General features: G+C 45.9%; 1 protein-coding gene across 1 annotated transcript in view; it reads right to left on the bottom strand.

Annotated features, from left to right (window-relative positions):
- MYO1E (myosin IE) overlaps positions 1-12792 on the bottom strand; it is a 211567-nt gene that overhangs the window by 17577 nt on the left and 181198 nt on the right. The window contains exons 23-26 of the mRNA XM_042988744.1: positions 10185-10331; positions 9136-9293; positions 6392-6484; positions 3430-3631 (exon numbers count right to left, since the gene is read on the bottom strand). Of these exons, the coding sequence (XP_042844678.1) occupies positions 3430-3631; positions 6392-6484; positions 9136-9293; positions 10185-10331 (600 nt within the window). The remainder of the gene's footprint in view (positions 1-3429; positions 3632-6391; positions 6485-9135; positions 9294-10184; positions 10332-12792) is intronic.

The raw sequence follows: 12792 nt of genomic DNA, 5'->3' as shown, positions 1-12792 counted from the left end.
CCTCCCATGAAATGGACCATAGGATTAAAGAGGCCAACAGAAAAGATATTTCCAGTCTGGGTTTTAATGCTTCCAGTGATGAAATGGAGTCAGATTATGTACGTCTCAGCTATAGGAGGGATAACCGAAAGCACATGTGACTGGCAAATCAAGTGTTCCTATGAAATCAGAGCAAAGGCTGATGAATGAAATGTTTGTATGATTCTTGCTTAACCTGTTCTCTTTCTGGATTCTCAGGAAAGACCTTGAACCCGAATCAGACATTTCAAAAGGTATGCTAAGAGACTGCAGGGTAACGATTCCCTCTACATCTTTCCTAGTTTCCCTGGACAATAACAATGAGGACGACAGTAAGAACAGCCACCATGTCCCAAACGTGGTGAGCCAAGGGTAAAGGATCCAGTTGGGATGGTAATTAATTTAGCAAAGGCTTCATGCTCTCTCCAAAAAAACCTGGCTGAACCTAAAATAAACTGACAAAGACTTTCCTGAATTAACTTGAGGTGCTAATTATACGATTTGATTTTATCCACATTACATGATCCAAAAGAAATGATTGCTTATGCTAAATACGTCTATAAAGAAAAGTGCATTGGGGGTGGGAGAGGGAAAGGAAAGATAAGCCCAAGAGTACGAAAGCCCGAGGAGCAAAAGACCGCGGAAACCTTGCCTTTATAGATTGGTACCTTCAAGGTCACTGTTTGGAACTGTGACGTTTTACAGGAATTTTTGTGTTTATGGAAAGGCTTAAGTTTGGGATCCCCAAGTCTGCTGTTTGCTCCAACAACCTGCTGTGAAATGAAGGCAACTCATGTTTTCTTGGCGAAGAGGAGCTATTAAATGCAGGTGACCCCAAGGCTCCTGAAATGTCTAAGGCATGCCGAAGGTCACTGGCCACATTAGAAATGATTTTAATTTTCACTTGATGTGTTTCAAAAATAAATATGAAGAAAAAGTTCAGACCTTTGACCAGAGTACGATTTTCTAAGGAATGTTTGCACTACAGCAGATTTAAGTGTACAAGGAGGAGGGTAGAAGGGATTCTTGCAGCTCCTGGACTCAGTGTGCCTACTAAGAGTACAGACAACAGAAGGTCAGGAAAATCTTACTGCCTGGTAGCCAGCTGTGAAGGTGCCCTCTCTGTCCAGCCTCATAGCCATCACCACGCCACATTATGTACGCCTGATCTTTAGACCTAGAGGTGGCAAAGGGTGCGCGAAGACTTAAATAGGGAGCCACGCAGCTGAGGGCTGGAAGGGAGCAGCCTCAGTTAAGACACTATGTTCCTAAATTGCCTGCCTTTGGCTGACAGATGCTAGCAGTTGGCTGGTGTGCAAGTCTGTAACTTGCAAAGCAGGGCTGGAAAGATGGTTTTGCTTGCCAAGGCCAATGCAAGTAGGAAGCTAACAGACAGAGCTAAGAGATTTGATGCATTTTGTTGATTGATTGATTTTAATTCTCTGCCTACTTTGGGACACGAACCTCAACCCGGGCCCAGGAAGAATTGTTTGATTATTTTCATTAGGTCCATCCATCTGAATAGTGTAGGTCTGGGTTATGGAGTAAAACTCTTAATTCTGCCTCACCAGCACCCTCTCAATTCACTGGTACACAGAATCTTTCCTGGCTTTATCAGTTAGAGAACAGATGCCTTTAGAGGAGTGCTTTTCAAAATGTGGTCCCTGGATCAGTAGCAGCAGCAACAGCAGCTGAGAACTTGATAGAAATGTAAATTCTTGGGCACCGCCCTGGACCTACTGAATCAGACTCTGGAAGTGGGCCAGTGAGTTCTCCAGGTGATTCTGTGCACATTAAAGTCAGAGAACTACTGCTTTTGATCAAGCCAATCAGGCAGGCCATGATCATTGGAACTGGTGGGAGGCAGCGACTTACACAAAAGTGGGGGGTAGGTGCGGAGAGAGATCCAGGGTAGAGTGGCATCATCTCTACTGACAGCCATCTGTACCAAACTAAGCTGTTTTCCTATCTGGAGCCCAAATGAGGTGAGACTTGCCAGGGGAAGAGGAACCCCAGGAGAACGTGGTTAAGCTTGTAAAAGCTTTGTGGTCTTTAGAAGGAAGCTGACAAGGAAGGAAAAACATCTTGTAATGGGAAATGGAGGTGAATGGCAGGAGCTGTTGTCTCTCTCCCAGCACTGCTCTATTGCATCCACGAGTCTCCCGACCACATCTGAAACTCCATCATGGTGGAGCCACGCAGAGAATGGAAGATGCAGGCAGGCATGAGGAAGGGGAAGAGTGGGCTGGAGCAGGCCCACTCTTGGGTTCAGTGGAGAAAACCACTCTACCACGGAGAATCATGCGGAGTTGGAGGACTCCTTCAAAGTCACTAGTTCAGCCTCGGTGAGATAATGGTTCTATCATCATCATCACCACCACCACCACCATCATTGTCATCGAGCCCCTGCGGACCGAGTGGCTCCTACATGCCCAGTATCATGCTGGGTATTTAATGTATATCATTTCTAGTCCTCCCAACAACATGCATGCATGGTGGCCATTACATCAGTGTATAGATGGGGAGAAAAAGCTCAAGGAGGGTAAGCAGCAGGTCCAATATTAGCTAGGTAATAAGGACTGAAATAAGACCCTCATCCTTATCTGGTACCTGACAACCTCACTCTACAGTACATCTGCTTGCTTATTTCCATCCACCCCGTGCCTGAATACTTCTGGGGGCAAGGTACTCCTTACATCCTAGGGCAGTTCATCTTTGGGATTCTAGAATGCCCCTTTATTTACTGATGCCAAAAGCTACCTCCTGGCAGAGATCACTTACACGTCTTTGAGTGGGCCTGTTTTATGCCTGGTGACTCCACAGGACGTGTCCAACCGCCTTTCCACACTAGTAACTCTTTGAATATCAATACAGAGTTCTAGAAGTCTTTACTTCCTCCAGCTAAAAACCTGGGGTTTCTTTTTATCACTCTTCATTTTCAGTTCTAGAAAGGCTATGAGGCTCTCATTTTAAAGCCCTGAAGATATGTATTCATAAAAGCATCTGTACCTCATACAATGCTGGGATGTTATTCTCAGTGTTCCTAATGGCTCTTCGAGCTGTAGTGTTTATGCAGCAGCAGGCACAGACACAAATCAAAACCCCATCATTCCTCAGCCACGCCAGAGAGCAAGATAGGTCACAGAGTAATTGAATCTCAGGGCTGAAGGGGACCCTCTTCTGATGATCATGATAAGCCGTCTCCAGAGAATGAGTTGTGTGCTGTCAACCTGGCTGGTACTTTTACGAATGCCAACCACCAGCCTCATGGCCTTGGGTCCTGGATTATACCACGCAGGTGGAAAACAACTTTAGAACCATGTATAGACAGCCCAAAGGAATCCCCGGACCTTGCTGTGATGGATGGAGATAGAGGTCACCATCTTCATCTATAGGGGGTGGGACCCTTACCCGGCAGCACCCTGATCTGGGACCTTAAGGAAATCCAAGCTCTCCGGCGTCTGTGACACTCGGTCTGAGCCGGTGGACTGCTGCCGTGGCAAGGGTGGACGGGCCATGGAGGTGTACAGACTTTTCTGATTTAACCTCTGGTTTCCAGGAGCGTGGGGATGTGGCACAAATTGGTTTTTGATGACTCCGTTCTGATGGTAACCTAGAGAGAGAAAAACGGGAGAAAACAAAGCTTACATCTTCTGATCTGCTTAAAGGCTCTCCGTCAATTAGCCAAGAGCAAGTCACTTAGCTTCGCCAGGCCTCCGTTTTCCCACCTGAAAATACAAAGGACATGACTGCAAATATGTTGTGAGGGACAGAGCTGATACACTGTAAGCTGCCTAGCAAGTGCCTGGAACATAGCAGACACTCACCCATGCTTGTTGAATTGGGTAGCAGAATCACCAGATGTTCAGGCTTTCAAAGCCCACATGCAAGGAAAGGTAAGCTTGCAATGAGTTGGCAGGCACATTCTTAGATCTAAGAAAAATTATGAGGCTATGATTCAAGAGGGCTGGCAGGCAGCTGTCTAAACAGTTGGACGTCCATTTTCAAGGGGTCAGTCTTGGGTGTCCTCTGCCGGAGTCCCCTGTGGGAGGCAGAGGGAGCGCTCTACACAGGCAGGGAAATGTGGCCACTGGTTGGATCAATCCAGATAGGGCAAACTCTCGTAGCCAAACAACTGTTCCTAGTCAAGATCACATTATCTGTTAAGTAATGGAATATGGTGATGGGCTCCAAACCACAGGCCTTGGCCAAAAGGGGCATTATCTTTCCATTGTATGTGTGATCTCTTCTTCTCCCTTACCTCTTCTCCCACTGACAGATCTGGGCAAGAATGAAGGAGAACAAGACTTCCCCAGGCCCATTTTGGTAAACCTACTATAAAACCTCTTCCAACTGAATTAAGAAAAGAACTCTTTGGTACAGGTGGGATGACCGTTTATAAGAGAGACCAGCAGGTCAGATTGGGCTCTGCCTAGGTTAGCTCTGTTGACCTTGAACAAGATATATGAACTTTCAGTGTGTCAGTTTCTTCATTAAAGAAACAAGGACCTTGATGGTTGCCAAGGAGAGGGGCAAACCAGAGCAGGACGTGCTGTAGGGCTATGAAATTAAAGGGGGGGGGGTGTCACAGACGGGCTGCTCCATGCTGCGCGTTGACCCATTCACCCTCGATAAGTTCAGAAATTAAGGATAAGCACTTAGAAGTGTTCACAGCAGCTTCGTAGACCTATTTCATGTCTTTTGAATCCAGTAAGAAATTCTGGCTTCTATTTTGAATGCTTTTAAAATTCCATTCTTCTACTCATTTTTATTATATGTTACAATAAAAGCATGGTTTGTGATAGGCTGAGAAAGAAAGAAGGAAAGAAATTAAGGGGCACCCGGGTGGCTCAGTTGGTTAGGCATCCAACTTCAGCTTGGGTCATGAAATTGTAGTTCGTGGGTTCAAGCACCGTGTCGGGCCCCACACTGGCAGTGCAGAGCCTGCTTGGGATTCTCTCTGTCTCTCTGCCCCTCCCCTGCTCACCTTTCTCTCTCTCAACATAAATAAAAACAAAACAAAACAAAACAAAACAAAACAAGAAATTAAGAAAAGAAAGAAAAAATACCCAACCTTGTTCCTTCACCACAGGTAGGGTGAGAAAGGCTGATAAAAGGGATTCAGGTCCAACTGCCTCCTTTTATTGACGAAAACGGTCACGTAGAGGGGTTGGGAGCCGAGCTCAAGGTCGGGTATTTGGTCTGAGGCAACTTTGGCCAACCTAAGCTGAGGCAAATGAACTTTCCAGGTGGTCTGGCCAGGATTCTGCACAGGGGTGGGGCGGGGCTGGGGGAGGGGGGGGGGCGCCAGCACGTAAGTAGTAACACAATACTATATTGGTTCTCTTAGGTTCCTTTATGCTTGGATTTTCTTCAAGGGTAAAGGCAGAGGGGAGGAAAGAGAGCTGGGCAGAAAGCATGGGGACTCCCAAGGAGATCTGAATTAGTTTTTTCCTGCTAGGCACGGGTGTCCATATTTTAGCATATAGCTTTGAGATTGCAGAGCAGGAGATGAAAGAAATGCTTTTCCCTGCTTACTTCAGACACTGCTATTTCCTTGTCTGGGATGATTTAAGTGTGGTCTTAAGGTGACCGTTTCAGACTCAGACTCCTGAACTTACAAACACCCAATATTCTGGGGGCAGCTCTTTATTAACTGAATTTTGTGAGTGAGGGAAAAACATTTTGTGCATTTTGAGAATGCTCTTAAAACACTAAATGGATTTTTCCAGGCAAAGAGTCTTGCATTGACTCCGGTTTGGATTTTATTGACCTGCGTGCTGTATTTTTATCATAAAACATGAGAAATATGAAACTTAAGGTTTAAAAAAATTTTTTTGTATCAATTTTGTAATTCTTTTAGATATTCCTTTGTTTTTTGGAATAAAGAGCCTATCTGACTGAAAATAAAAATTTTACACTTATTCATGAAGCTCTTAACTAGTTGCAAAATATCATTGTGATACTTGGCGGGAACAGAGTGCTGGTGGAGGGGTTATCGCCGGCGAACTCCTAGCCCCACAAAGGCCACATCCTCCCAACTGAAAAGCTGACAACATCCTGGTTGCCATGGACAAGGAACTCCTTTTTCTTTTACTGATGTAAGAAGTCTTCCCTTTGGGAGTAATATTGCTAGGTAATGAAATCCAGATCGTTAACTCAGCCTCAGTTCAGTCTCACGAGCTCATGCTTTTCCTGCATTTTGGGGTCACAAGCAGGGCCATTATGCTGGCGGGAGTGCATTTGGCACTGCAGTGGCTCATGGCTGGGTAATATGTGCGCACTTATCTGCTAATGGGTTTCTTCCCAGATACATTTTACAAATGATGGGTCCAGGTTAGTGGTCCTGGTCTCGGGCACACGCTGGATTTACCTGGAGGGGGAGGGGCAGCTCTCATTGGGTAGTTGGCATTGTGCGTCCCACCGGAATAACCTTTGTTTTGAATTGTGTTCCTTCTGGTAGGACCTGAAACAAACAAACAAGACAAAGTCAAAATCAGTACCACTGGTTGGTTTTATGGCTTCTGATGGTTTCTTGCTTATGGAAAACTTTCGAGAAGTGTGGAATCCAGGTTCCAGCCAGAAATGCAAGGAGCCTGCACTAGAGAAGGGACAGTTGAGGGAAGTACTGTCTTAGTAGCTATGGGACAGGAGGGGCCAGAAGACATGTCGATGGACCCACGGTGTTGAAATGTTAGAGACAATGGCTTTACAGTCTTACAAAAGCGTTTCTATTTCTGTGGGCTTTCAAAAGAGATGGGTGGGACATTTTAACGTTTGCACTCGTGGTCTGAACACAGCACGGAATGAACCCGTGAGTGCTGCCCATCACGGTCACTGGCAAGAAGCACATCTCAGCGCTCACTGTACATCAGTGTAGGGTCAAGAGCCTTCCGATGAAAACAGAGACCACAGAGGGTAGAAGACTTGTACTTCTGACACAGACGTGAGGAGTTAGAAAATAAGCTGGTGGTCCATGGAACCCCACTGTGGGTCAGAACTGAGCCTGGGGCGGCAGGAACACTGCCGGGCAGAGGAGATGGCACCTCTGCAGAGACATGTATTACAAAGGAAACCAATAGATAGGTCTCCAGTAGGACATGAAGGAAGGCAGGATCAAACCAGAAGAGGGGTGCAGAGGGAATTTCTTGCAAAGAGAAGGGCTGAGGAACTGAGAGGGACGGGAGGTGAGAAGGCACGGATAACACAAAATGAAGGAGGTCCTGAGGTCCAGGGACAAGGGGAAGCGGCCTGGTGAGGGTTCCCCTCTCAGTACCTAGATTCCTTCCCTCCTGATTAGGGGACGTTCCACTTGGGGCCTACTGAACACTGTTCACAACCCGCTGGTTATCTGTTGCTCTTCTTTGCCAGGCTCTGAGCCCAAAGGACTGCTTCACCTGGGCCAAGAGGCCTCTGCATTCCAGTTGGGTTTGGCCAGGAGGAGGTATTGGCAGGAGACCAGAGTGGGGAGACACAGAATCTTTTTTTTTTAAATTTTTTAAATGTTTATTTATTTTTGATAGAGACAGAGACAGAGCTTGAGCAGGGGAGGGGCAGAGAGAGAGAGGGAGACACAGAATCCGAAGCAGGCTCCAGGCTCCGAGCTGCCAGCACAGAGTCCGACTCGGGGCTGGAATCCATGGACCGTGAGATCATGGCCTGAGCCGAAGTCGGTCATCCAACGGACTGAGCCACCCAGGCGCCAAGGAGACACAGAATCTTAAGCAGGCTCCAGGCTCCAAGCTATCAGCACAGAGCCTGACGCAGGGCTTAAACCCATGAATCACGAGATCATGACCTGAGCCGAGGTCAGACATTTAACTGACTCAGCCACCCAGGCATCCCAAGAATCTGTGTATTTAAAAGCATCTTCAAAAACTGCTGTCTGGGGGCCCCTGGGTGGCTTAACTGGTTAAGCATCTGACTCTTGGTTTCAGCTCAGGTCATGCTCTTATGGTTCGTGAGGTTAAGCCCCATGTTGGGCCCTGCGCTCAAAGTGTGGAGCCTGCTTGGGATTCTCTCTCTTCCTCTCTCTCTGCCCCTCGTGTGCTCTCCCTCCCTCTCTCTCAAAATAAATAAACTTAAAAAAAAAAAAAGAGAAAAATTAAAACAAAACCCAAAAGAACTGCTGTCTGTTTTCTGTAAGTACCAACTGATACAGACACACCAACATGTTCTGCGTGGCTATTTGTCTGTATTGTATTAGTGACTTACAGCACATGCCAGTGTGTACCTTTGTAGACAGATTTCACAAAGGCCTCCTTTATACCTGGCATCCACTTGTACGCATGGAGAAAATTCTATAAAGACATCTACAGTAGATGAAAGCATAGCATACATGATTACTCTATGCTGTACATTACAAATATTGCTAATAAATAGAAAAAGAATCAGAGGTTGGTGAAGGAGTTAGTGCAGTGCGGTGGGAGGAGGGGTTTTCCAGGTAAGTGCTGGTTCTATGGTGGAAGGAGGAGCCATTAGCTCTGATGCACAGTAATACAGTGAAACCTGGCTAAGGGCTGGTAAAACGTGGTCAATTTCTTCTAACTGCCAGAAAAGGTAATGTTTGTACTATTGACAAGATCTGACTGGAATGGGCTGGACATGTGAAGCTAACAAGCTGATTTATTTTATTTATAAATTTTTTTTAAATGTTTATTTATTTTTGAGAGAGAGAGCAGGAGTGACGGAGGGGCAGAGAGAGAGGGAGACACAGAATCTGAGGCAGGTTCCAGGCTCCGAGCTGTCAGCACAGAGCCCGACGTGGGGCTCGAACTCACAGACCATGAGATCATGACCTTGAGCTGAAGTTGGACGCTCAACCGACGAAGCCACCCAGGCTCCCCTGATTTATTTTAAACACAGTATTTGTAATGCCAGGATTGCTATACCTAAGTGCGAAATTATCCAGAAAGGTTTAACCTGCTCATTTGCCTCGATGTTGGTTTAGTTGGAAATGCTTCAATGTCAAGTAAACCCCAGCCCCAGGAAGCAGTAAATGTACTGGTTCTCTGCCTCGCAGAGCCCCATGAGCATCTCGAAGGAAGCAAGTCTGGCCCCGAGCAGGGTGAGGGAGGGCCAGGCGGTGGTCCTGCCACGGGCCCCGTGCATACTTACGGGAGTTCTTGGGCAGGCCTGGTCCGATGCTGACCTGCAGCACTTTGTTACTGGGCTTGAGGATGGCCAGGTCACCGAAGCCTTGGTGGAACTGCACTTGCCGGGAGCCCCCTGCACTCCAGGGACCCCAGTTTTCCTTTTTCAACTTGAGTTCAAGCCTGTGACGAGGATATTTGTTAGTAACACGTGAGAAAATGGTGCTCGCAGACTCCAGCATGGAGTTTTCTGCTGCTGGGCAAGCGTGCTGTAAAACTAGGCAAACCCAGGTCATCTGAGCCGGCCCGGGGCCCTCGAATGCGGACAACGTACATGGGTGTGGGACAGCGGCGTGCGAAGCCCCGACCAGAGGCAGAAGTATCTGGGGCCCAGGAAGCATCTGTAAGAAACCAGTTGGTGAGGGAGGTACCCCATTATAGGTACCAATGTCATTCCATCAGGTGAACTCAGGTGGGTCTGCCGAGCGGACGAAAGGGAAGGGACACTCTCCAGGCCACACTATTGTGGGGTGTCACTGTGCCTCTCTGATTTCCCTCCGTCTGTTTGTGGAGAACTGAGAGATGCCAGACACAAGATAGCCCATGTCTCCCTGGCACGGAAGGTGGTTATTACTTAATGAAATTTCATTCAACACTAGCAACCAAAACCCAAATAGATGGGAAATTCATCCACAACTCTAAAATGCCCAGCCAGTTTTTATTTTTCATACTGCCTATGGGCTTACATAACACAATTCCATATTCTGCTTTTTTTTTAACTTACATTTTCTCATGTCATAAGGCAGAAAAATCCTAATTTTAAGTAGCTGTCCATATTACTTCACAAAAATGCAAAAGTGATCTTTCTAGGTCTGTAACATCCATCAGGACTGTCTTCTGTAGGCCCTAGGGCTCTCTGGGGGAAATGGAGGCACACAGGGCTGGGCTTTTCTGAAGCCACTGAAGCCGGTCAGACCCCCTGCTCCACCCCACAAGCCTCCTCTCTTCTCAGCCTTGACTGAAGCAGGGAGATCAATTTTTACTCACAACTTTGGGCCCCAGATCCCCACTTACGTATTGCTAAATTTCAGAGGTAGTTGCTTCTGGGTTTTTTCCTCATAACGCTTTGCTAAGAGGCTTAAGAATTCAGTTTTGAAGACAGACTCAAGCAGGCTGTCATACTCTTGCTCATGAAGAATGAAAATGTCATCCTGCATGGTACTGCAAAGAGATTGGAAAGACTTAATGAAAGTTGCACGTCTGTTTATTCCCTTAAAAAAATTCTGTAAGATAGCATTAGGTTTCTACAGTCTTTCTATAAGTGATAAGCTTCAAAACAAAACACAACAGCTACAAATTACATAACAAAATTGCTGCAATCTGCTTTCGAAGGAAGCTTCTAACCCACCAAAAGTACCATCAAAATAAATCTCCCACATGATTTTCAAAATCCGGAATTTAAGGACAATTTAGTCTGTATTAAAAAAGAAAAAACCACTTTCAAATTCAACTTCTACGTTCTCAGGATCATAAAAATCCCAACTGTTATGAATAGAATGTGGCTGAAAGTGAACAATTCCACATAAGTGCCAAGTTAGTAGAATTTACAATATGGTTGTAGCTATTGTAATAAATCCTAACTTGAAGAATTGTAGCTCAGTTACCAAAAGGGAGGCCAACACCCTGGGCTTTGTAAGCACTTATTATGGGTCTTTGGGTATTGGGTGCTCTGCTTAAACTGTGTGCCAAGAGCTGCTGAAGGCACGAACACACGAAACACAGATACACAAGACAGGTAGACCAACAGCAAGCAAGAACAAGCATCAACTTCAAGCTAATGAATTTCGTGGGACAGGGAGAGAACACACCTCTGTGGAAACTGCGTGTTTGTATAGGGTAGGGCTGTGGGCAAACTCAGGCCAGGAGGGAGAAAACATGAGATGCTGCAGGAAGACTGGAAGAGGCTGAGGCAAACCCAGTTCTGGGGAAAATGCTTATTGGTAGAGAGGATTGATTAGACTCAGTTCCATCTCCCAACCCAGCTAGACTTCATGGAAATTACAACACACATATAATTAAGACCTTTTATACTCCAGTTGTTAGAGGTATAGCTCAGTTGAAGGAGGCCACCAACCCCAAAGGTTCCATAATGTACACACGTACAAAGACCTCCACCGTACCACCGTTAAACTATCTAAGACACCCCTCTAAAGAACGACATTTCATCAGGGATAGTGTTTTTCCAGGTATTAAAAACAAAGCAAACCTGTTTCAATGAATTGACCACAATAACATTTTAATCTGTCCAAGTGCAGGAAATGCCAACAACATGGTTTTTTTTGTTTGTTTGTTTGTTTTGTTTTTTTTTAGTAACCAGAGCTGAGCTGTATCACACAGGGGGCTGCTCTCGGGACCCCAGGTACCGCTGCACCAATAGATTACAAACCCAGACGGGAAGGTGAGTATGGAGAAAGAACTAGGGCATAGAGAAGCTTTAGAGATTAAGCATTCTTCTTCCATGTAGACTCTGATCCATTTAAACTGCAACCCCCATGGTATCTCTGGGAAGTCCCATGAATATGATGAGGTCGGGGTAGACCAGAGGTAGTGTGAGCCTTCTGACTTATTCGGGCAGTCAGAGCCTTGGTGGCTTGTCAGGAACCTTCTCTCTTTGGGCACAGAAGGAAGCTAACGACCTGTACCTGATTAAGTCAGTAGCTTTAGCCATAGCCTGTTCCAGAAACCTCAGCCCCTTAGTCTTCCTACATGAAAGGAGCTTGGTAATGTATAGGAGAGGAGAGATCTAAGGTAGGCCCACCACCCACCTATAATTTAAAGGCACAGGATGGCAGCATGCACAAACCACAGGGGAGAGATGAGTAAACTAGAAGCAATGAGACAACAGCACACTGAGAGGGAGCTTGGCCCTTCAAAGCCTGTTTAATGAGGATGAGTATGCAGGAGAGTTCTTCTTGGAAGTGAAGTCAGAATACTTTACAGGCATTTTTGAACACATAATGGCCATTTAGGTGGAACACTTGGTCATTATTACTACCTCAAGCTTTTGTTTTCAAACTTTCCTACATCACAACTAGTTTCCTTTATACTCTTGTTATAGTTGGGATATAGGTTTTTCTGTCGTGATGAAGACCGTGGCAACTGGCAGTTTAAACAAGATTGCATTTTTGTCTCTTGCTCCTCAAAAGCATTTGCAAAAGCAATTCAGGACCACCAGGACCATTCTACAGTGCCTGGGGGCTAGGCATTTACTGTTTCCTTTTACAGGTAGGACCGGGAAGTTGTACAAGTCACTTCTGCTCACACCCCATGGGCCAGCACTACATCACATGGTTACGCCTAGCTGCAAGGAAGCCTGGGAAATGCAGTCTTAGGGGAGGCTGTCAGCCATTCCTATGTAAAGGAGGAAATAGGTATTGCAGGGCAGCTCACAATCTCTACTATTTCTAAATCTCTACTTTTCTAAATGAGGAAATGGAATCTTTTCGTAAAGTCTGAGAATGTACCACAGACAGTCTAGCTACAAAGCTACTATCATCTTCCTGTCTCTAGGCAGATGAAAAGTCTAGAATTGTCATGATCAATTCAATTATGGCAATGCAGAACTCCACACAAAGGCACTTATGTAAACATCATTTGGAATTAATGAAAAAAAAACCCCAAG

Source organism: Panthera tigris, chromosome B3 (assembly GCF_018350195.1).
Source record: "Panthera tigris isolate Pti1 chromosome B3, P.tigris_Pti1_mat1.1, whole genome shotgun sequence".
Lineage (NCBI taxonomy): Eukaryota > Metazoa > Chordata > Mammalia > Carnivora > Felidae > Panthera > Panthera tigris.
This window is presented reverse-complemented; position numbering and strand designations above follow the sequence as displayed.